This window comes from Kwoniella shivajii, chromosome 2 (assembly GCF_035658355.1).
Source record: "Kwoniella shivajii chromosome 2, complete sequence".
In the NCBI taxonomy this organism is placed as follows: Eukaryota; Fungi; Basidiomycota; class Tremellomycetes; order Tremellales; family Cryptococcaceae; genus Kwoniella; species Kwoniella shivajii.
The window spans coordinates 2023188-2047898 of record NC_085909.1 but is presented as its reverse complement, the minus strand read 5'-3'; the positions used below and the strand labels follow the sequence as shown (position 1 = coordinate 2047898).

The following is a 24711-nucleotide window of genomic DNA, read 5'->3' as shown; positions in this document are numbered from 1 at the left end:
CAATGAATGATGGTGTGTATGAAGAGTGCTGGGTATAAACTTGTTACAAATGTAATCTTACAATGAATTGCAGAAGAAAAACTAGAATGGCCGGAACCAACAAGCCTTGAGAAGTGTCCATCCATTTATAGTCCCATTTTGACAAGCTCAACTTCCTTGAACTCTGTCCAAGCTCGCCTTTAAATGCTGGTAAATTCCGAGACCAATCTCGTTTCGTTCTCGGGTCTTCCTACTTCTTCTTGTCCTTTTCTGTTTCCTTGTCAGCGTCCAAAGAAGGTGGTAAAACCGATCCCGTGATCTAAGATCCATTTGTGCAAGATCTCATCAGTATTGCGAGTACTCGTTTACTGATGAGGTAAGATCCCCGCTCACCAGACATTGTTTCAGCCAATGCACGTTGCACAACCTCTCGTCATCCTGAAGATTCTTTGGTAATGGCTTCTTTTTATCAAGATATTCTCTATCTTCCAAGAGAATATAATCCCACTTTGCATCTTTGATGGTAGTATCGAAGGATTTCGTGTTCGGTACCATCGTGAAATCTTCTACTCCCATTGAATAGGCACAAAGTGGGATAAGACGCTATTAGAAAATTGAACGTGTGTCAATTCCTTGCCCATGCTATGCGCCGCCCTATAGAACACACATATTCGCATGCATGTTACACTCACCTTGAGGTCATCATATTTCGACCCAGGAATTATGAAAAGTATCATGTTTCCCTTGAATGGTCGTCTGACAGGGATAGCAGCAGAAGGAATCCAGCCTTCTTCTCCCCATGTCGTATCGACAACTTGAGACATATGATGTCCTACGTAATTGGAGAAACCGGGAGAGATCAGATAAGACCTCCAATCGATCTTCTACAGACTTAAAGCGTCAGCGACACCGCACGACCGATTCCTTTCGGAACGAATTAGCTTACCTCATCGTAGTCCACCACATCTGCAACGAATTTGGCGCTGAGGCATGGAATTCCTTTTGCGAGAGCAGTCATTACTTTTGGAGTCATGATCGTTCCTTCAACGCCCTCTCCTAGTAAAATCAAGAATGGAGTTCCCGCCAAGTTCTTGGCAAAGCCACATTCTCCAGGTGAAGATCGATCGAATAGTTCCTCCCATGATGTGGTGGTTTTGCCACCTTGAGATCGTATCTTGGCTGATAGTTGTTGTTGCGCATCGGGAAGTCCTCTAGTGAGGATAAATAATGTACCCTTCAATCTGTCAGACGTCTTCCTAGTTGGCGTTGCTGACCTCCTAGATAAAGCGGGAGATGCATAACCATTAGAGCGTTTAACAGGCGAACGAGGTTCAGAAGCTCTTCGTGAGATTCCTATCAAACGATTTCCAATTAGTCCAGATATGTTTGTCGGGATCTGCTGGTGATGTGTGTCTTCAAACAGTCTATCACCAAACTTAGAGTGGATGAATTTCGCATTAATACCGAAAAGATTGAACTGCACTCTTCCTAGTTTTCCACCTTGCTCCGATCGACATCTGACTCCAGCAGTATTGCCATCCCAATCTTCCGACACGATGAATCTTTCAGGTAGCGAACTATTTGTACTTGCTTCGAGCCTATCTCCTTTTACAAATACGAGTTGTCGCATTTGTGCAGCTTTTACACCAGTTCTTCTCTCGCCATCATCAAAATCAATCTTGTATGATTTACCAGTCCATGTGGCGAGACCAGGATAATATCGGTTATAGTACGCGGCGAGCACTCTATGGGTCTCGGAATTGGTTTCTGGGATCACCTCAGAGGCAAGAGATAGGGAAGGTGAGAGTACCGCAACTTGGGCATTTGTCTTTGACTTCTTGACGTTGGGAGGTCTGCTGGAGCCTTTACTACTAGGTGCAGAAGGCCTCTCCCTGCTCTTTCCTTTTTCAGGCTTGAGTTTCAGATGTGGAACTAATGTCGGTTGATACGTGTTGTCCTCAGGATCCTCGGGGGCAGGAGAACTGCTCTTGTCCTCATCTGAAGGTGGGTTTGACAGAGAGCTTGAACGGACCACCCGCTTCCTTTTCCTCTTTGACAGTATGGTGGCGTCGGTGTTGGGCATCCGAGAGGGTCCAGCTGGGGGACCGGCAACATAGCCAGGCTCTCGCCTATGCTTTCGAATCTTCTTCGCGGGTCGATAAGTGTGATCTTCCTCATCTTCCGGCGCCGAGCTGCTGTGACTCGCGTCTGAACCTCCTCGATGCTCTTGGACAGGAGCAGAAGAAGCTCTCCGCCTATTCGGCAAGACTCCGTTCTGATTGCGAGATAGCTGTGGCGACGCTGGGCGAGGCGAGGAAGGACCATGATATTGATTCACCTCTGATGATGACACTTGCTGATCCGCTGCTGAATGTTGAGCGACGATGAGAGGCGAGGATCGACGAGGTGAAGGAGACCTACTTGAAGATGCAATTGGACCAGCGCCAGAGTGAGAAGGGGACGGACCTGACAAAGCATCCTTGGCTTGAAAATCATTCTCTCTTGTGGGTTCCAGAGGGATTTGAGACGTATCTCCATTGGTGGACAGTGAATGCTGTTCCAGACTGTTTTTGAGAGTCTCATCCCATGCAGAAGCTTCGGATTTATGTCGATCTATAGGAGAAGACTTTTTGAAAGGGGAAGAACCTGCTGGAAGCACATCAGCTTCTGAACGAGTAGGCTTGAGTCGCAGTTGCTTCGCATTGGGCAGCTGCCCTGTTGGAGGAATTATATCTGGACCACGAAAAGGAGTCCTGAGCTTGCCATCATCCATCTCGGGTCGTGAGCGGCGTTGAAGCAACCGATGGGATGGTACAGTTCTTGAGCCATTGGACAGGTGTGATGGCGCTCGGGAAAGAGCTTGGACAGCAGGAATGTGGTCACCTTCTCGGTCGTTTACATGCCCGTGGTCGATGATTGTTTCTTCATTCAGCTGCGTTTCATCAGCCTGAGTAGCTTCGAAAGCGATTTCCGCAGGAGGTGTATCTGTGGTGTAGTCCATGGGCGGCGAGCTGGGCTGTCGAGCTACTAGCTGAGTTGCTTGGAAAAGGACCGACCGCTGGGACTCCTGGTTATTGTATGACTCTTCTGCTTGAGATGAAAAGAGCTTCTGAGAGTTGTCAAGCTTATCAGAGGCTGTCGATCCAGGACCAGCAAATTGGCCAAAACGTGATCGTTGCAACTGAGGCAGATTTTGAGGAGAAAGTGGTGTTGGGGACTTAGCAAGTTGAGGCAGAGGGGATGATTTCGGGTCATTGACATCCTGGTCTGAGATGTGACCATTCGCAGCAGCTATGGACTCATCCCAATTAAGAGGTACGTCCTCTTCTTCTTCATCCGAACTAGATTTCCTCTTCTCATCTTCGGGAGGAGATTTCTCATCTCTCTGATCCTGCTGCTTGTCGTCCACCCTTTTTGAGTCCTTTTTGTTCGCAAAATTGCTCCTGCCATTCGAGATAGGCTCGGAATGTCCTTTGAGTAACCTGCTCAATCGCTCTACTGGATTGGATACACTAACAGGAGCAAGATCCTTCCCAAACAACGATTCTTCACTGTCCTCTAAAGACTCTGTTTTCTTTTTCTTGAGAGATAAAGTCCTCCTGAAACTTGAAGCTCTCTGAGGTGTTTTGATCGAACGATTAGTCAGCTTGGTTGGTGAGAAGGAAGTGCAGGGAGCTAACGAACGTTTGGGACTGCTGATCTCATGGTGAGGCCGAGTTGTCGTACGAAGTCGAGGGGGAGATAAGGGTAATTGAGATTGTTCAGGGGGTTCGATGCTGGAGCTCGCATCGACTTCTGTAGCTTCGAGTACTTCCTCTTCTGCATCAACCTTGTCGCCCGCACCTTGTTGCACCGAGTCTTCCACATTATCCTTCTCTGTTTCAGGAGACGTTGGTCCTACTGTCGGAATATGTGTAGATGATTCCTGAGGCGAAGGTGAAGGCGATTTTGTAGGAGGACGGTTAGGTACTGAAGCTTCAAAGGGGACGATGGCTCGACTGTCTGAACTTCCTTGAACCCCAATTACCTTCTGCTCAGCTTCTATTGTGGCATTATGGTTCAATTGAGATTGAGTCCATGCCACACCACTATCACCAGTTTCTTCTAACGAGCTACCAGACTCGGGTTGTTCATCACTCAAAGTTTCTTTGGGGATTGATTCCTCTGTTGGAACAGAAGGTCCGGATGAAGATTCAGGAATGGGAGTGAGCGGACGGATAAAAGGGATAGGTTGAGCAGGTTGAATGTCAATGGAAGGTTGTTGGGTCGAGTCTTGAGATTGCGATTCTGATGGTATCGAGGTTTGAGGATATGCCCTCCTCATCCTGTACGTTATTCAAGCTGATCAGATATGATCGCACTAACGAACAGGCAGTTGACTCACCCTAATTGTCTCTTCATGGATAGATCATCAGGAGTGAGCAGGTGGTTTGGATGATGAGCTGTAAAGATGGAGGGTATCAACTGGTCAGATCAGGCAGAAAGAGAGTTTTCGACCTTGTAGTTCGGTGAAATGACTTCCTATGACCTCGCTGTTATACCCGAATGAATGTTTGAGCTGACGAGAGAAATGGAAGGAATGAAGGATAAGTCACCTACCTAGGAGGACATTGAATTTATCTATTACGAGTAAGTTGAGTTATGAAATGAAATGAAATGATCTCGGGTTGAGTGGACCCCGCATTATGAGAAGCGGACATTGCCGAAGAAATGGGCGCTCCTGTTGTGATTACGTAAGTACAAATCTCGTATCACAGCCACGCGACTTTCTGTTTGATCAAAACAAATCAAATCAACGATACTCTGGATGGAAAAATCAATTGTCTCAACGACTTGACAATTTACTTCTTCTTCTTATTTCCCCCTTTCCTCAACAGCCCTTTTCATATTCACTTGATCTTCGATCCGGGATCTGAGCCAATCTTATAGCCTTCCTTCGATACGGACAATGCCCACTGCAGTACCGGTTACTCCCTACGTTCCTTCCTATCAAGTCAACAAGATGTCTGCTTCAATTCCTGTCAACACTATAGCTGAGCAAGTTGAGGAGAGTCGAAAAGTGTTGGGAGCTGGAGGAAAAGAGCTTCCTGCGCCATATAAGTGAGCTGTCAACGTCTGTACCTATATCCTGGTGAATGGCTCCCAGCTTACCGTGTGTTATGCACAGATCCACAGGAAATGAAGCTTTAGATACATTGGCTTTCTTGCATCTGTTAGAGCAGTTGAAGGTTCAAAAGAGGTCCGGATGGATAAGGGAAGGAGTAAGTGATGAGGGTTGTAACGACGTTTCGCTTGTACGAAGCTAACCGTAGCGCTTCTCTACAAAGGTCAAGGAGGCTGAAAGGTTAGCTCATTTTATCTTCGACTAGCGGACATAGCTGATGATCTATATAGTATTTCTGACCATATGTGTCGAATGGCTTTGATGGCGATGATGATACCACAAGATCCTACTAATCCATTAGATATTCCGAGATGTGTTATGGTGAGCTAAATCAATCTCTTAGAACCGCTAGGGAAAACTATATAGCTGACTCGCTTTGATAGATGGCATTGGTACATGATCTTGCTGAAGCACAGTAAGTCAGCTTGGCTATGAACATTGAGGCATACAGCTGATGTACTACAAAGCGTGGGGGATATAACGCCTGTGGAGGGAGTACCGGTACACGTAAAGCATCAATTAGAAGAGCAAGCTATGGATTCATTCTTGAACGAGATGTTAGGAGGGGAAGGTAACAAAGATGCCAGGAGGAGGTTTAGGTCATTATGGGATGTGAGTGCCAGGGATCTGGATATGTTTGGTCTTTGCGCTGGCTTCGAGCTGACTGTTTGTATTACGTAGGAATACGAAACTAGAGAGACACCAGAATCGAAACTTGTGAAGGTATGTTTCAAGTTTCTTCCATGACGATGGTAACAGCAATGGGCTCAAGCTGAGCTCGACATTATGGTAGGATCTGGATAGATTGGAATTAGCTCTTCAAGCTGTGGAGTATGAGAGAAGTGAGTGATTCGATTCGTGATTGCTTGATAGAAGCCCTTGGTGTCTTCGTAATCCCCTCACTATGATGAATGTTGTCAGCAATGAAAATTTCTAATATTTAATTGATACACATCAGGCCAAGATATCCGTACTCTATCCCCATTCTTCTTAGGTTCGATTCCAAATCTTGAACATCCAATAGTGCAGAAATGGGCAGAAACACTGATGGAAGAACGAAAGCAACTATGGGAATCTAGAGGTAGAGGTCAAGAGGAACAAGAAGGTTTAGGAGGCGCTAAAGTCGGTGATAAAGCAGGGAAGAACAATGTTGTATAATCATTGCGTTTTGAATTGTTGGTCGAACTTTGCTTCTGAAGCTGTCAGAGGATCCACTGATCAGCAACGGGAAAAGAGCACCAATTTGAATGGCATATGATGTAGAAAGGGATAGATGTCATATCCATTATAAATTTCTCCTCTTGTGTGTATAATTATAGCATTCACCATCATGCAATTTGCAGTATCAGACGATCATATCTTCAATCAATTGTGATATTTCAATGGCTATCGGGAGTGTTTGAACGGAAATGAAATACAAAGTAATGCATATACTTGAATAAACTGCTGTATACAAATCTATAGTACAAATCACATCCTGCTTTTCATCCTATCACTGATACACGTATACATGATCTGCTTAAAAGTACAGTCTTTGCGCGACTGATTGACTCGTCTCCATAGGACAATAAGGGCATTTGATTGATCTTCGACTGATGATAGAAAGCAGGAAGGAATCAGTCAGCTTAATAATCGCCTCACGAGTATAACAACGGAAACGATTGAAGATGTGGGATGCTGGCCACCTGCACGACAAGACGACTCACCCTCCTTTCAGTAACCTGTTAAAGCTCTCTTCAGCGATGACATGTCCACAAGTTAACATCTTAGGAGGGTTACTTTCGGTTGCTTGTTCTTTAGAGACAGGACAGACGAATACTGAGTGATATCTACGTGAAGTGGGAAGAGGGACTTCCATCTGTGAGAGGTTTAGTTTTAGCTTTGTAATCTTTCCAACGTCTTTTCGGAGAGCGACGAGGTTTGAAGATAGATAGCAGAAGAAGTGTAACAAACAACAACGTGTAGTAGAATGCCATTGTTTGTACCTATTCATGTCGAACCACTCACGGGTAACTCATCCCATTTCCTTACATTACCTAAATGCTCACCCATTACTCTTCTGGCTTTTTCGATTTTATCCAAAGTACCACCTCTACTTCCTAATTCAGTCACCACTTCTAATGGATCTTCTTTTGACCATTGATATCTTCTACAAAATTCATTTTGAAACATTTTCCTTAACTCTTCTAATTCATCTTTTCTTTCTTTCTCTTCCGCTTCTTGATTACTCATCGCGATATCCCCGTTAGTTGATTTTGGTGGATGGAGAGGAGGAGTAGTTGGATCGTACAGACATGAAGTGATCAATTTAAGTACTGGTTGAGTTGGTACATATTGCATCATATTTTTCCTAGCGTATACTATCGCTTCTTGTCGATTCTTGATGGATCGAAATACAGCTTTATGAAGATAATAGGGTAATGAAGATGGGTGAGGTGGTGATGATAGGAAACTTGAATTTGATTCACACCAATTCAATGCAGGTTGTAAATCTGATGATGATATCGATGTTAAGATATATTGAAGTTCTGTTGAAAGTGATCTCTTTGATGAAGGATATGATAGTGAAGTTTCCTATCGAAACGAGCAGCATGCCGCGAATTAGCCATATCCCTTCGGACATTTGCTTTTATGTGTTATGCCAGTGCACAAGAACATACCTCTTCCATAGCTTCTACAGCTTCCCAGATACCCCTTCTACCCAATGATTCTAGTATCACCTCATCTAATGCTCGAATAGCTTCTGGATCAGAGAATAGTGGTGGATCAGAGTACGCTTCGCTGATGGCTGCTAGATTAGGTGGGAATGCCTAAGCGTGATATAGCGAGATATGAGATTGTCAGCTGCTTTTCCTCGCGTGCAAAAACGAATCACGTTATGATTGGAATCCCATGGCCATCATATCTAACGTCTAATTCCAGAGATATCCCTTCCTTTACCAGTGTAAGCAACCAAACACCTACCTTGTCAACTTCTTTCCCTACATTACCCAACGCGCCATACCAACTTTTCAAGCCCTTTTCAACATCCTTCTTGCAATTCTTGACTGATTTTTGTAATTCTGCGATGACTAATTTCGGATCTTCTCCAGCTATAATACGTGATTTTGCTCTATTGAATTGATTATCTATGAGTGCGTTTAATGGGCCTGAAGATGATGTTGATGTGGAAGACGAAAGTGATTCTAGAGCTCCAAGGGCGGTTGTTATGTCCATTGCGTGGGGTATGAGAATGGATTCGGGCTTTCGCTGCGTTTGTGATATCGAAAGAGAATAGTTGTAGCAGTGGGCATCAATGATGAAGATGTGAGATCCGGTTAATAATGTGGAATGAATGGATGGATGGAATGTATGTATGAATGATAAAGTGAATGACGTGCAGAGCAAGGAAGGTATCATGACGTGTTATTATTTGAGATATATCTTATCACTCCCAGATTTGTTTGTGTCTTTTACTTAAGTTCACTTAAAATGTTGAAAACATCAAATAATTGCTATATAATCAAAATAACCACATCTGGTGCATCATACATTCATACTTCAGCTCGAGATAATCTCACAATCCTCACTCTCAAGCACAACAGAACTCAAATAAGCGTGGTAATTTGGTGCTTTTACGTGCCAGAACTCTTCCACCATGTCACAACAACCTAATCGGTACACACAAGAAAACCGAAATGAAATGCCACCCAGAGATATTCCTAAACCTCCAGAATCGATCGAGTATATCTGTGGAGGTGAGTCTGTCTAGATGGATATCACTGAAGTCGCTTTCAACGAACGGGAGAGGTATTCGTGACAGCTTGTTAGATCAAGGTCGCTTTTTCTTGTTCAACCTCGATACCTCTTCGTTTGAGCTGTTGTGCGATTAGAAAAACTTGAAAAGGTGTATATGTATCATGCTGATACTTTAAATGCAGATTGCGGTGCTAAGACAGCTATGAAGAACGGTGAACTTATCAGATGTAGAGAATGTGGACACAGAGTGATGTACAAACCGAGGACGACGAGAAGTGAGTTTCGCATTGATTCATTCTCATCCTTCTGCTGCTTTTTTTCTACTTGAAAATAAGATAAACTCTTGATCCTCTTCAATATGTGTTAGTTCCTAACGCTGATACTTTCTTTTCGCAGTCGTAAGTACCGAAGCCCATCTAATCCCCGTTCTCAAGTATTTTGCACTGAACAGTTATATTCCATAGGTTCAATTCGAAGCTCGATAAAAGTCTTCATGTCTTTCATACTGACGGAGGAGGGTAGGGCATAGATAGATCCAGGTACAAACAGGTCTCATATAGCATCGTTTTTCGGTTTTTCCTTTCCATCTGCCATATGTATACTTACGTTCATGTACTCCATACTGAAGTTGATGAAGCTCAAACGTATTGGGAACCAGGGGTGCATCCTGCCTGAAGCGGAAATCAGGCAGTTAAATCAAGAATCCAGTGGTCAGTCACTGGACTTGTGGATGGTACTTTTACTAATTTCAAGGAGATCAACAAACTAATTCTCCAGCTCGAAGACAAAGTATGTCAGGAATGAGACAAGAACATTTTCACGCACAACTGCTTAACAGATATCACGTTTACGAGTGGAATACTTCACGTGCGGTTAATTGATACTGATCATTAGTAAAGTAAAGATCGTTGAGTACTCGTGTGTGTACCGAGGACGCATTTCGGGGTCTCATCGAAAGGGGGTATTTCAACCAGAACAGAACGTATGGAAAGCTGTGATTTCAAAGCGGACACTGTGATATCTAGGTGGCACAAATCGAATGTGTCTGCCGAATTGAATTATTGTCATTCCTCTCTCTCTTCGTATCCTTTGCTTCTTCACATTGTCTTAAACTAAAATTGAGATACCTCTCGAACGGGAATAACCTGCAAGATCAGATCTTGCTTTCTTCCTCACTTGAGCGTTCAAGTATTTCACAATCAAGTCTTGTAAAAATGGCTCGAAAGAGTACCTTCCGAACATTGGTGTTGAGGGGAAGAGGTGTTAAAAGACCTTTATCGCCTATAAGCGAAGAACCTGATTCGGAAGCTTATGATCATCCTCCGCCTACAAAGGTACCGAAATATCATACTCCTCCAACGCTAGTATTGAGAGGAAAGGGTATTAAGAAACCTCGTAGCGAAGTAGGCAATATCAAACCTTCACATATCGCTCCACCTTGTGAAAGTGCACAAGAATCAACTCATGATCCGTTTCATCATTTGAGTCCAACGATCCAGGATGAATTGATTACAGCAGAAAGGCAGTTGGAAGAGTGTATAAACAGAAACAAGCGGGATCAAGAAATAGCTCAAAAGGAAGAAGAGAAGAAGAAAGCCAATATTGGATTGATTAAAGAGAGATTGAGAAACGTAGAATCGCAGGAAAGAAGAACAAAAGAGTCAAGATCTGATAATCAAGATATTGGATCGGATCGTCCTATTCAAAATCGGGTGAGTCCTTTGAAAGTGTGTTTAATATAAATCCACTTCCGTTATGACTAATATGACGACTACTAATATATCACATCCGTACACTCAGGAGTCATCGGAAGCGCAAGATCAGAGAAAAAGGAGAATGATTGCGAATCAAGATACTGATCATATAGTTTGGTGTCATAACGAGCTTGATGTCCGTCGATCCGAAATTACACGGTTGACAGGGGAAGTTAAGAGGATTGAAGAGAATTATAAACGACTGGAACATCTTCTTCATACTCAAAGAGAAATCAAAGAACAACTTCGCGTTTCGAATAAGACAATGGAACATATTGTGGAAGTACTTCTGGAATCTTTGAAGGGACATCAGGAAGGGGCTGTAAGGGTCTCTCGCAGACAGTATAGATAAGAATACCGGTGATACTTTGTAATTTGTACATATGTCATTCCAATAAACACCGAACTTCGTATATTATGCCATAGAAGCCATCGTCAATGAGGTCTGTGCGTTGGAAAAGAATGGGACAGTGGTTGACGTCAACGCACGACCACCCGAGTCTTCCTCTTCACATGCACCAAATCTCTCCGTTATTCTCATCTTGTGTCAAATACTTGGGATCAATCGCGATATCCTTCATCATTGACAGATACTGTCATTCTTCTTTAACCAATACTGGGATTGGAAAAACTAGTGATTCACAGAATGGAATGCTTTATGGGTCAGAGACGGTTGATTCTGAATTCCATCTTGTTGCCACGAGTGACGAAAAGTACTGGTCACTGAGTGTACGATTCGGGAAGACACTGATTACACAATCGAGATGATGCGATGAAATCGAAACGTTAAATATGCCGCCAAGATTGACCAATGTGATGTTGAAATATTCTGTCCAGTTATCCGGTAAAATCGCATGTTTCAGACGACATCACCGAGGAAAGCAAAAACAAGGTTAAATTATGTTTGTGCATTCCTGAACTGCGATTTCCAAGCGCCTGTTCCGCTTATTCTACCATTTCTTTCTAGTAGCGCTTATGGTGTTCGTTCTTTCGAATATGTTTTTTTGCTGTGTACAGACCGTAGTATATGCGTGCATGCGAAAATTGCCAGCATATGTCATTCTTTTTGTGTTTGTGCTTGTGCTCTAGGAAAGAGGTTGGAAGCGGAGATGCCGTGATGTCTTGGTCTCCTCATTTTAAGTTGTTTTCCCGCGACTCTTTTTCAGTGACTCTTCCGGATTAAGAGTGATCAGCTTCCGAGAGCACAGTAGTCTATCACGTAAGAGAAATCCGAACTCAGAAGTCAAAGTTGTTTTGTTGTCTTCGTTTATAGGATGGAGCTGGACATCGATGACTCAACTAAAACAGTTATATCGGTATACTTCGACGATGCACAAAAGGTTGCTCTAGATCTGAGAGTGATCGAACCATTTTTATGGTAGATCGACTCCTCGGGCGATTGAAGGCGTCTCAAAAGGACTTTTACTCCGGCGGCCATCAAGCGGTATCGCGCCCCACCCGGGATGGCGTTCGATTTTCCCTTTGAGACAACCCACATTACTTCTCCCATCCCCATCCACCGAATACGCGTTGGAAGCGAATTCTTGCAGCCATCCCTCTAATCACATCATATCTTGCATTTTGTCAGAATTCGAGGCAGAGCAGAGAAATGACAAGTCGGATTCGGATTATGCCAACACCGGATACAATTGGATCTGTGGAGGCACCGAAGGAATGTGAATTAATCAAGAAATTTAGTGTTGTTCCTGCAGACTAGTACAGTTCCTCCCAGGGCGACGAGTAATAACAGGTGTACACACCATCATATGGAGTGGGAATTTCATTTACGACTGCAGTACTAGCAAAAATCCTCATTCACAACACCCCGCTTACGAAACATGAAACGGAGGACGTCGGATGACCCGAAACTGAAAACTGAGGTTCTGTAAAGCATGGGGTATGGGGGCTTGTGAATTTGGTGATCGGGTTGCAGAAAAGCACCCGTTTGCCATCTCGGACCGACTGTCACGCCACATGAATAGATGTTAGTCCCGAGGTTAAGATTAGTAGATGATTACATGTGAATCCCATCTGCCATTTGTATAGTGTTGATCCACTGATTTGTAGAAGTATGATGTTGATTTGTATAAGTGGCATAGTGATTTGTAAAAACTACCTTCACAATTTGTATAAATGAATTGATGAGTAATGCATTACCACTCTTAGCCGCGGCAGGCGGGAATGGCCTTTACGATAATATGATCCAGAATGCCATGATATGCAATGGTGTTTCAAGGGGTATGTATTACCATCTTCAACGTCACTATTAGATATCTCGTTCGTGCATAATTTCATACATGAGTCGATAGACAACCCATTTGAGATGCACAGCGCAACAGTGCGGGGAGAAACATCGAATGTCTCGGAGGAAGACAAAAGAAAGTAAATGTCCCGAAGAAGGAAAGCGGGCTCTATGACCCTTTTTTCCACTCTTAAACCCATTTATTATCGTCAACTCTCGTAATTATCTGGTAAACCCGAAGTACTAAAGTTTTTTTCCACGAACGATCTTCAATCTTGTATACTACCGAGACGATCATAATCAATCGTAAAAAGATCTTTCTTCCTCTGTGGACGCCTGTGTAAATCCTCCGAAGAGGCAGAAACCACGAGTCGTACGTTTTCTGGTAAGACAGGGTTTTTGCATATTCTTTTGTCCGACTGCGGTCCTCAAACCCCCTTTTACAAGCATGGGAGCTTTCCTCTTTTGTTCTAACAGAAAGTTTTACGTCTGATTACGAGATTTTTCAAGAGTTTTAGACAAAAGACAAAGGAATGGTTGTGCAAGTCTTTAGTCATCGTCATCATAACAAGACAAACTGAAACGATGAATTGAGTCATTATTTCGGGAAGTTTAGCTTCTTTCGTTGAGCTACTTAGGTCATTCTTTACAAGTGATGTACCTCCGAGATATATAGAAGGTTTCCTCCCATAATAACAATACCTTTTAACCGAAAAAAGCCTCTTGAATTTGGTAAAATCACAAAAGAATAATCATGTCATTTTTTTTTTTGAGTCCGTAAACAGGACGTGTGAAACAATCACACTTTCTTTTTTCTCGTCCTCTCCTTTTTGACCCTTCATCCGATGATCTTTGACGCAGACATTCTTCGTTTTTTCTGGACAGTCAGAATACGTTGTCATCTCAAGACCGAGGGTCAATCGAAAGCATGAGAATAACCAAATACTGATCTTTACAAAAGATCTTCACAACATTTTGCTTTCTCTTCTTGTTTTTCATTTCATTCATCTTGACATACAATAAATTACATCGAGCTATTGATACACAATCACGACGCTAGTATATTCTCGGACATAGGTATCAATCTTTTCTCCGGACAGGTATAGAGGTGAGTTTCTGCTCCTTTGTCAAACTTCTGAAATTCGTTTTCCCGGTTGTGCTCCGTGTGCCTGCTCCGACTAGTTTTCTGCTTTGTGTTTTCATCATTCCTGCAGTGTAGGAGCGTGCGTGACTGTCCGTCTTGTCGTCCTTTTCTCATGAGCAAGACAGATAGAACACAACTCGCAGATGCATGAAAGTGGGGAAAGGGATAAGATCAGTGATGCGAAAATACACGGATTTGTCCGGCTTCCTATCGCGCTATGTGTGACCTCCACCTTGAAACTTTGGTGATTTTCCTTTGCTTTTTTGGCTTCTTTCGGTCAATATTCATTTGTATGTCCCTTTTGAGTTTTTGCTCGTCATGGAGTAAAACATGCGATTAGCTTTAAAAAAAAATCACGATTCCGTACGGCACAGTCAAAAACAAGATGCACACACAAAGTGCTTTAGTGCGTCGTACGCGTGCGAAGCTTCTCGATGGGAAAACGGGAAATGCAAAAATCATCATTTTGCCTACGTACGGCTTGGAAGGAAGGGGAATCTCACGAACAGAAGAACCGTACATGACTTAAACGTTATTAAATACGATGATGATAGGAAAAGATGGAGAATCTGGCCTCAGACTCTTACAATCCTTTCACTCCTCAACTATCGACCCTGGTGGCTGCGTCGTTGTGTAATTGAAGAATATGTGTGTTGTCGGTGCGCCAAGCCCAGTTTCATCAGTGACTACTTTGAAAACACTTGCTTTGAGTTTGGCCTGAAATGGAACTACGAGCTTTGTAGAATTAGGATTTTTGATATTCAGCTCTGAATCATTTCATGGATCTTGGACCGAGCTTCCTCTTTCTCTCATTCTGTTTGGAGGATATCAATTCGCTTGCTCGTCTTATCCTTTATCCTTTATCCTTTTTGATTTTGGTTTTGCTTTACGTTTACGTTTTACATCTGGTCATTTATTTGAATGCTGATTCTACATTTTATCACTTGAAAGAGAAAAACAAAACAGTTTAAAATTCAAACCCTCATAAAACAAACTCAATAATCACTTACAGTGTTGTGAAGCACGTCGAACAGTCTGGCAACTGAACAACTCCAGACTCACGCTTCGACCTCGAAGAGCATCGGAACATCCCCTTTTACGAAATACACAAACGCTTAGAGAGTTTTAGTTTCCTAGTGAGGATTTCTGGTAATTTGGCGTAAAGCGCAATAGAATTGAAGCGGTCAAAATTACAAGAACGATTACAAAAGAGAGAAGCCTGCCCTTTTTATACGATATACGGTAAGTCTCAGTTCACTTCTGTGTCTCGGCTTTTGTGATCTTGTGTTTCATCTCAACACTATCTTTACTGTGTTGTTACGACCACTTGGATCAACGTTACATTCAACATAGTCCTATCTCCTGATTCATCCCTTCATCCAGTCCCGTCTACAATTCGTGGCTTCTGTATTTGATACGTTAATTGTATCAAAATCCTAACTGGAAGATACCAAAGGAGTGTTTCCTTACACACGCCAAAGAGAACCCCTTTCACCTTTTCTTTTCGTTTGATTGGATCATAATCGGGTTCGGTATTTTTCGCCGAGACGCAATGCTTGATTCTAAATAGAAATGATCGAGATTTGGACTTGGTTGTTTTTCAATTGTGCATGAACCCGGTGGATTGAAAATGCAGGAAAAAGGGGGTTCAAGGTCATAGCGAATTCACATCCTTACCAAATGAAAGATGGACCCAAAAAGAGGATTCACATGCTGATCTTGTGTATATCCGATCATTTTAGTTGTCTATATTGCAATCATAGTCACAATCACCCACTGGACCGACCTTTAATCGACTAGTAGTCAACAAGCTTCAAGACCCCCTTGTTCAACGTCGAAGATCTTCCGCTCGTGACTGGTTATAGCTTTTTAGAAAACAGATACAATCAATTTAGCCTCAATTGCGAGTACTGCTTCGACTATCCCGGTTTAAACGGACTACATTGGCCACTGTGAGTTGAAGTGTCACATCTCTCGAGCCCAAGACCTTCAAAGTTCCTGAGATCCTTTCTACACCACTTTGACCCCCCACCCTCCCTTCCTTATGACTTTGATTGTAACGCAACGCCTCTCGGTCATGTCTATTTGATGCTTGATTCACCATCAACACACACTTCATGAACGATATCCCATCATGCAATTAGGACCAGGGACGGTTGTTTCAATTGTTCTCCTCGTGATCACATACTCATTACCACGCCTGGATCGTTTGTTTTCCTCTACTTTTTCCTGTTTCTCGATTCCTCAATTTCGCCGTATGACCCATCACCGCTTCTGTTCAAAGGATGAAGGGGAGGAGGAAAAGGGTGGCAACGACGATCAACCTCTTTTTCTACCCTCATTAACTTTAGTCGGACACAAAGTCCCATCACAGGTCTTTTTCCTTGTCCCTCGTCCCTTTTACCCTTCTTTCATTCCCTTCTTCCGTCCCATCTTCCTAGCCTGGACCATGCTATTACGGGCAAAAGGGCGTCCGATCATCGAATTGAGGTTCGGTTTTTATCATAGACTGCACTTTTCTTACATCGAAATCTGCGCTCTTTGCGCAACTTTTTTTGATGACGACGAGGCTAAACTTATCTCCTTTTTCAAACAAATCTATGAACCCCTTCTTCCTGCTTTACGCTTTTACCTTTTCCCTTCCAATTTTCCACTATGGTCTGATTGGCATCAGAATGTCCGCTAACCTATAAAAACGACTTCTTGCCGCCACCTTCTCTCTCATTACTCATCTTTACCATCTTTCATCCAGCCAATCCTCGTATCCCACATATCTTCTGCATCCAGAATACCAGTGATATCATTCATATCCAGTCTTCTTGCACTCCTTAGTACTTACCCCTCCTTTCTCATTCGTAAGTTAGAACACTAATACACATCCTTCGATACTCATCAGGACTAGTCTTGAAATAAACTTTGGCTGATATATCGTTAAATATAGACAATCCTTCTCAACATGGATCAAAATCACGCTCCCCCTTCACCTCTTCAACAACATCGACCTTCATCTTCCCGACATGGCGGCACTCAAGGCTCATCATCGAACACAACTTCATCATCTACCGATAACAAGTTGAAGAACCCTGTTGGTGTCGGATTACATCGTCAAGGCAACACATGTACTAGTCCTACAACCGCTCAGGCAAACATCAGTCCTTGGTCTGGAGCGCAAGAACCTGCTTCAAGTACGATGTCATGGTCTCAGGAAAATGAAGAAGCCGCTGTCGAAAGATGGAGGGCCCAAGCTCAGGCCTCTACATCTTCATCTTCCAAATCATCCTCATCAAATTGGGAAAATACAAATAGCCAACCTCTCGCTTCAACATCTCGCTGTCCTTCGCCGCATCACATGCCAATCGAGATCCCAGCTTCAACAGCGATAGAATCACATTTACCTCAACCTTACAACGTCGATTCATCTACTTCATCCTCCTTACTCACTTCTGAACCACTTAATCGAACAGCTTCCGCCAATCCTTCACCTATCATGCACCCACCTGAACCTTCACCTCCTAGAAAAAAGAGGACTCGAGCCAGCTCCCTACCGAATGCTACACCAGTATTCAAGAGGAGAAAATCGAAACATGATACACCTACGCCTTCAGACGTCTGGCAAAGAACATATGAGACTGGTCGATCGACACCTACCAAAATCCAAAGACAACAAGCAGCGGCAGCGGAACTAGGTAGAGTATTGAAGAATAAACGCCATTTAAAGATAGTATCGCAAGAACAACATTGCGTTGTTGCTTGCAGACAACCTGCGATCAACGTCAGCTCATTACGAACACTCGATGCCACTGAGATCCTGAAAACGCCACAACTTCGACATGATCTGTTATTCGATAGTCTAGCTTTCCGGCCGGTCAATCTACCTTATGAAGTACCCACAAAACCTGGTTACGCTGAAATCCTGACCGGTGATAAGACCCCTATTGTCGATCCTAGAGCGTCGACCTTTGTGGCAGATATGTACTGGGATAGTATTGCTGAAGAGCTCGCAAGTGGTTGTCGATGTGTAAGATGGAGCATGCCAAAGAATCAAACTTCGATGAATCATAGACAAATCGAGAAGCTGGAAAGAATTCCTAATTGCTTATGTGGGAGATGGAGAAGGGATTTGACTGAAAATGATTGGTGGACACGTGCGGCCGTTTGGCCCTCTAGATTACCTGAACTGATCAAAAGTAAGTCCGGTTGTACTTTTTAACTTGACATATTTGCTGATCCTGCACCATTTAGCTCTGCGAGAAATCCTCATATCCCTCATGGGTTCCACCACACCTTGCCCTAATCACTTCGCGCATTCTTTTTCAAAAGAAGCCCTCGAAGCACACGAAGCGGTGTGCCCCACTGTGACTCACGCTCTTGTCCCCGAACTTTACGCTGCTCTCGATCCCGAGTTCCTCACTATCCAAGCTAGACGAGGTGTCTTTGATCTACATCTGTTCGAGAAGCTTGGTGAGGCAATGAAAGTACATTGTGCTCCTGTAAGAGATGAGATGGTCGATGACATGGTACGAACGGCTCTGTCTGGCGATGTAGCCAAGGGTTTGAGAAAGTGTTTCGACTGTGCAGAAGTGATGAAGCTTGTAAGTAATGCTATTTGTGCAAAGTGGGGTAGCTGCTAATATGTAAGTTTTTCCAGGATATTGCGAACCATCAAGTACATGCACTCCGACCCTACCTTTGGGACAACGCAAATCAATATGAATACAATGCTTTCCAGAGCCTTCTCCTTCAAAACAATCTTGCGCTTGATTCGTCCAAAACACGACAATGGATTTATGCTGCTTCCCGTCAAGTTCTTTCTGCTTCCGAACCTAGAATCCGCACTCATCTGATCGGAAGATGTGATTGTAAGAGCAATATGGAGTTGGTCATCCGCTCCCTCGTCAGTGGATTCATGGATCTTGTGTTTGACCGATGGAACGCAGACATTCAAGCTTGGCCACCTGTTGTTCAGAGAAGAGCGATGGGATCAAACGGTATCCCCGTGCTTGAAGGTCCCATGAAAGGCTCTGTTGAGATTCCCGAATCGTTCAAGATGGATTCCAGGCGAATCAAGGATTTCCAGTAAGTCTTTTGAAAACTGAGAGTGAGATGGGCTCATATTGACCTTCTGCTTGCTCAGTTCTGAAGTCGTCGACATTTCGATATCTCATATGATCCTGTTAGCTTTCCGAAAGTTCTTTAATCAACGTAATGCCAGATTATCCAATGGAGCTATACAGTCGAATATGAAAAAGGCTAGATTAGATATTGAGTGGACAATGGATAAACTAGCATCAATAGCTAGATTACCTGAAGAACCTGTTTCAAGTTTAGATGATGAACAAGCCGAAGAAGCTCTCAAATCTGATTTAGCTTTCAGACTTGCCTTGAGGATCGTCCGACCTGAAGCCGTAGATGAACCCAGTGCGATACCTACTCAAACTCAAATGAAGGAAGTCTCATCGCTGGCTTCTACATTGAATGGATATCTCACCAATAACCTCAAGAGAGATTCAGATCTACTCAAGAGTAATATGCTAAGACTCAAGGCAGTACTCACCAAAGTTCTCTCAGACATGTTGTTAGGATATAGATTGAATCCAACTTCCACATTCTTCGATCTGAATGCGAACAAGTGTTTAAGAAAGGACACCTCGATAACACCGGCCACTGCTTCTTTAACGATTTCATCCCCTTCTGCAGACGTTGATATAGAAGAAGAGGAGGAAACTGAAGTGAGGCGAGCGGAGTCTTACCCTAGAGAAATCAGAGAAAGATATGAAGCTTTTATCGCTAAATCCAAAGAGGAAGAACTGAATATGATGAAATCATATGGATTGGAAGGTGTCGCTGAACCAATCAAAGAATTGACAGATAGAATGATCAAAATCGTCGCTTTCAATTTATCTGTCTTTGGTGAAACTTATGCTGGGAAAGGGATGACGATTGGTTCTTAAGCAAGAAAAGGAAGAAGAAGAAGAGGAAGAAGGAAGGGAATGTATGGGTTTGTACCTATGCTCGGGGTACCGAGGGAGCTGGGACATTTATATCTGATCATTCATCGTTCCACCTAAAGTCATTCTTTAGTTCATATCGCATTTTCAATTCCATTCTGATATCCCCTAATTTTACCTTGTGTTGTTATAATATATTCTACTTTACCCACTGTCTTTCTATTCCATGTGCATTTTACTTTGTCTTAAGATACTGTTTGTCATAGTAGTATAGTAACGGAGAGGTTCTCACATCATATGCATTTCATGTCTTATCATGTTGAATACTACCTCGAAATATATAAAGCATTTGTATTCTTTCTCTTTGAAGATTGTGAGATTGATTGTCCACGTGGAAGACGGTAAAAGCGAACGCGTAAAGGAGTTAAATTACTGTAAACCTCTCAGCCTTTGTTCGCTTTTCATCAATTCTGCTATTTATTCCTGCCCGTCTTATATACCCAATTTTGAGCCACTTGTTTACGCATCGTCGATCAAGATGAGGTTATCATCAGCATTATTGGCCATACCACTACTTTCAGCGGTGAACGTGAGTTGAAGACAGAATGAAATACCTGATTTCTAGCTATATGAGTCGTCTCCCTTCGTCCACTTGTTGGCTGATGAGCGAGATCACTTGATTTCAGGCATTGCATTTTTATTTCGAGTCTAATGAGAAAAGATGTTTCATGGAGGAATTACCGAGTGATACGATCGTAGAAGGTGAGAGTCTAAGATCTGTCTTTCAAGTCATATTTCGTTTCATGCTTCCCCCTCACTGGTCAATCTATATGTATTCTGATCAAGCAAGAACTAGATATAAGGACGGACCTGAGATGCGCCTGATAGAAATAAGAGCTAATCACCCGACTGTCAATATATAGGTCACTATAAAGCTTTCATATGGGATGAACCTGCAAATTTATGGAAAATGGATCCAGAGATTGGGATTCATGTAGCTGTAGAGGTGAGTCACTCGTTCCTTCTTTTCTCATTGTTGAGTCGGAGTCGGAGGCGGAGACAGAGTCAGGTCTTACCTCATATCATCCACCTTCAATCAATTATGTTTCAGTCGGCTTTCTCCATGCTATACGGACTATCTCCAACCTACCTTTAAGCCGTATGATACCATTCTCGGGATTGTAACCAATCTCTACGTAGTCAAGTTACCCTCAAGCTAATGTCCAATATTTACTTGGTGTATAGGAACTCTCCTCGGGTCATGTAGTAGTGAATACTCGTGGACCGCCAGAGGGTCGATTCACTTTCACTTCACATGAGCCCGGAGATCATAATATATGTTTACATAGTAATATAACTGGAGGTTGGTTGACTAATCAACATATCAAATTGTATTTGGATATAAATGTTGGTAGTGCAAGACCTGATTCTCAGTGAGTTCAGTTCTTTATTCATTCTCTATCTCCGGATTTGTATCTCCTTGATTTAGCGATCCTTTCCGCCTGTTGCCACATTGCACTATCTCAACACCAGTGTCGACCGATTGTATATGAAAGATTTTGAAGCTGATCCATAAATCTGTTATAGAGCCGATAACACACATGTAACCACACTTTCATCCAAGATTAGAGAACTGAATACCAAAGTAGCAGATATCCAAAGAGAACAGAGATACATGAGAGAAGTAGAAGCTACTTTTAGAGATGCTAGTGAATCAACCAATTCTCGTGCGGTATGGTGGAGTTTATTACAGATTGCTGTATTGATAGGTGCTGCCATTTGGCAAATGAGATATCTAAAAGTGAGTTTGATTTTTTAACTGTACATTATTGGTCTTGCTCACTCACTTTTACACTTTTTTTCTTAACTGTAGGTTTACTTCGAAGATAAAAAGCTTAGATAAAAATCAGAGAGGAGGTTTGTATTCTCGCAATCACCAAAACCATTACATTCATGCATCATCTATTGCCCGAGTATTCACTGTAGTGACAAATTGCTTAGATGCCTCCTTTTTCGATCTGATGCAAGATGCAATACATATATGCACAATAGCGCGGACTTCATAGGTCTAGATTTAAGGTATTATCTATAAGGAGTGAACAATATCCTGATTCGAATCTATCATACCTATACCTCGAATTCATCTTTGTTGTCTTCGTGACCTTGTTCCCAAGCTTTCACTTGTAAGCCACCATTTCGTTGAACGATGACTTCGAGAATCAATTGACCATCACCTTTGATGTCAACTTGTACACCACCTAAAACTTTAGTTTTCTTTGTGATGGGAGTTTTGGTTTCTTCATCTTCCTCTTCTTCGTCATCTTCATCTTCATCGTCATCGTCCGATTTCTCGATGGGCGCTCTTTCGACTTTTTCAACCTTGACTTCATGTTTACCTTCCCATAATTCCAAAGCTACGTTACCCTTCTTTACGGGAATTGCGACTCTCCTTCTAACTGGTAAAGGTGCACCTGAATCTACTATGACAGCTGAGATCTCATCTTGTCCAGGAATGACTAAACCGATAGGTGAAGAAGTGACATCTACTTTGTCTTTGATCGAAGAAAGAACGTCTGTTACTTTCAAACCATCTTTGAGGGTTGATAGATGAAGGGCTTGTAAAGCACATCCAACAGCGATAACTTCGGATGGATCAATGGTACTTGTGACTGGTGTAGTTGGCGATACCAATAATGATAAATGTTGTTGTAATCCAGGGAATAAAGTTGATGCACCAGCTAATAAGACTTCGTCAATTTCAGCCAAATCTAATCCTGCGGCTTGAACGAATTCAATGAGTTTGTTTCCAACTTGTCTGTAGACATTTGAAGCTAATCCATCGAATCTCATTCGGTTGATAGAAGTTGATAAATCATAACCATCCTTCAAAGATTCAACAGCACAAGTAGCAGCTCCGGAAGAAGCGGATAATGATCGTTTGGTATGTTCAACAGCAAGGAGAAGCTTGGCGTCGGCTCGCTTGTCGGCAGGTGAAGCATCTGGTCCACAAGGCAAGTCAAGAGCTATTTTGGTTTTCTTGGTGAATTCTTTAGAGAAGTGTTTGAGCAGCTGTGAAACGAGAAACCCATGAGCAACATGTCTTAGAACTGTCCTGAAAAGAATTGTGAATAAGGCAAACTCACTAAATCGTCGAATTCTCTTCCACCTAATTTATCATCTCTACCTTTGTTTAAAACGGTATATTCACCTTCTGAGACTTGTACGACTGAGATAGCTAAACTGGTTTCACCCATATCTAAAACGACGACTCTTTTATCTCTTCTTTCTTCTTCACCTGCATTTCCTTCTTCTGGTTTACCTAACAAACCTCTTGATTTTCTCTCTTCGCTTAAACCAGCTCTGTAACCGACTAATACAGCTGCGGCTTCATCCAAGACTTGTAGAACTGAGATACCAGCTTCTTCTGCTGCCTTTCTAAGAGCGTCGTGTTGAGCGGGTGTGAACCATGTGGGAGCTGAGATGACACATGCGGAAGGTTTTGTACCCAAGAAATCGGTTGCTGAAGTCAAAAGGGTTGAAAGGAATAATGAAGTCACTTCTGGTACAGTGATTGTTTTAGTTGAAGGAATAGGTTCTGATGCAGCTGGATTAGGTGTAGCTGTACCTGATGCAGCTGCTGATCTGGGATTAGACGCTGATTTTGTTGCTGGTGGTGGTACGAGAATATCAACAGTGTAGGCGGGGACTGAGGAATCGGCAAGTAAAGGTGCAGTCAAGATGGTGGTGTGATCTACTTCATCATAGCTATCTCCATTCTGGATCAGCTGTTGTTCCTCATCAATAATGATGAACAAGGCATTAGCTTACGTGTGACCTAGCAGATTTCTGAAGCCCATAATTGTATTGTTACCATTTTTCACCAAGTGAGGTAAAGCACCGTTACCGATGTACTATATAACCAATGATCAAAAAGCGGAGACTGTCAGCGAGACTTTCCTTCAAAAATGCATAATACTGATGTGGTCATACTTACAACTTGTTCGCCGACATATGAGATAGCACAAGCGATTTGTCTCTCTCCTTCTTCGTTGGCGATACAAGTTGGGTGACCCTCCTATTGAGATCATACTACAACGATCAGCACGAACTCATCTGCGTTGTGAAAGGTAAGGGGATAACTGACCTTGTCAATGACAGCGATGGAGGCGTAAGATTGTCCAAAGTTGATACCGAGAATGGACCTGTCCCATAAGTCAGCCATAATTCATTCACCTTGTCGTAGACCTACTTACATTTTTTTGATATGATTGATGAAAGAGTTATAATAGCACTATGATAATCAATCAATCTGAATGTTGCTTGCGTCTATTACTCTCTGCATTTTTCAAACATTTTTAGAAAAATCCTTGCTACAATAACGCTGAAAAAGAGTGGGCCCTTCCGCCACGATGAATCATTAATAACGCCGTCATCTGATTCCGCTCACCCAGCGGGATTAGAAAAGTATGGCACATTGTGTCTTTGCTTTCGCTCGGACCTTGCTTCCGGTTGTCAAGGAGCGTGTTCGTGAATGCTTTTGACTTTTGTTGTTATAGATGCAAACATACCAATATCAACGATGTCTATCCAATTCAAACTTCTCACAGTGGAAGGGACAAGTACACCATGGTGGATGGGTCAAAGGCTGATCATGCTTCACAATGACAGAGTAGGACAAGTACAGAAGTTGAGCTTCAATTGCTGAGTGTGTAAAGGGGATCATGGTCATGGCTGTGTGTCTG

The 24711-nt window shown here is 42.8% G+C and overlaps 8 protein-coding genes across 8 annotated transcripts; 5 read left to right on the top strand and 3 right to left on the bottom strand.

The window, feature by feature from the left end:
• Positions 1–229: 229 nt before the first annotated feature.
• Positions 230–4303, bottom strand: IL334_002113 (uncharacterized protein; the record flags this gene model as incomplete). Its single annotated transcript, XM_062933859.1, has 4 exons — positions 230–298; positions 373–582; positions 672–863; positions 926–4303. 4 exons carry the CDS (start codon positions 4301–4303, stop codon positions 230–232), a joined length of 3849 nt encoding a protein of 1282 aa, XP_062789910.1.
• Positions 4304–4927: 624 nt separating this feature from the next.
• Positions 4928–6301, top strand: IL334_002112 (uncharacterized protein; the record flags this gene model as incomplete). Its single annotated transcript, XM_062933858.1, has 9 exons — positions 4928–5079; positions 5147–5240; positions 5307–5323; positions 5374–5464; positions 5527–5558; positions 5611–5755; positions 5825–5866; positions 5937–5985; positions 6102–6301. 9 exons carry the CDS (start codon positions 4928–4930, stop codon positions 6299–6301), a joined length of 822 nt encoding a protein of 273 aa, XP_062789909.1.
• A 361-nt stretch (positions 6302–6662) lies between these two features.
• Positions 6663–8359, bottom strand: IL334_002111 (uncharacterized protein; the record flags this gene model as incomplete). The annotated part of the gene is made up of 5 exons (XM_062933857.1): positions 6663–6735; positions 6850–7001; positions 7151–7717; positions 7804–7953; positions 8108–8359. 5 exons carry the CDS (start codon positions 8357–8359, stop codon positions 6663–6665), a joined length of 1194 nt encoding a protein of 397 aa, XP_062789908.1.
• A 421-nt stretch (positions 8360–8780) lies between these two features.
• On the top strand, positions 8781–9345 carry IL334_002110 (uncharacterized protein; the record flags this gene model as incomplete). Its single annotated transcript, XM_062933856.1, has 3 exons — positions 8781–8880; positions 9064–9156; positions 9278–9345. The coding sequence occupies 3 exons, from the start codon at positions 8781–8783 to the stop codon at positions 9343–9345; spliced, it is 261 nt and encodes an 86-aa protein (XP_062789907.1).
• Positions 9346–10095: 750 nt separating this feature from the next.
• IL334_002109 (uncharacterized protein) lies at positions 10096–10987 on the top strand (the record flags this gene model as incomplete). The annotated part of the gene is made up of 2 exons (XM_062933855.1): positions 10096–10593; positions 10682–10987. The coding sequence occupies 2 exons, from the start codon at positions 10096–10098 to the stop codon at positions 10985–10987; spliced, it is 804 nt and encodes a 267-aa protein (XP_062789906.1).
• Positions 10988–16977: 5990 nt separating this feature from the next.
• Positions 16978–19972, top strand: IL334_002108 (uncharacterized protein; the record flags this gene model as incomplete). Its single annotated transcript, XM_062933854.1, has 4 exons — positions 16978–18208; positions 18264–18613; positions 18670–19097; positions 19156–19972. 4 exons carry the CDS (start codon positions 16978–16980, stop codon positions 19970–19972), a joined length of 2826 nt encoding a protein of 941 aa, XP_062789905.1.
• A 535-nt stretch (positions 19973–20507) lies between these two features.
• On the top strand, positions 20508–21872 carry IL334_002107 (uncharacterized protein; the record flags this gene model as incomplete). Its single annotated transcript, XM_062933853.1, has 6 exons — positions 20508–20558; positions 20656–20731; positions 20893–20975; positions 21215–21402; positions 21557–21770; positions 21843–21872. The coding sequence occupies 6 exons, from the start codon at positions 20508–20510 to the stop codon at positions 21870–21872; spliced, it is 642 nt and encodes a 213-aa protein (XP_062789904.1).
• A 224-nt stretch (positions 21873–22096) lies between these two features.
• Positions 22097–24191, bottom strand: IL334_002106 (uncharacterized protein; the record flags this gene model as incomplete). The annotated part of the gene is made up of 6 exons (XM_062933852.1): positions 22097–23038; positions 23113–23273; positions 23325–23734; positions 23798–23880; positions 23964–24044; positions 24114–24191. The coding sequence occupies 6 exons, from the start codon at positions 24189–24191 to the stop codon at positions 22097–22099; spliced, it is 1755 nt and encodes a 584-aa protein (XP_062789903.1).
• Between the last annotated feature and the right edge of the window lie 520 nt (positions 24192–24711).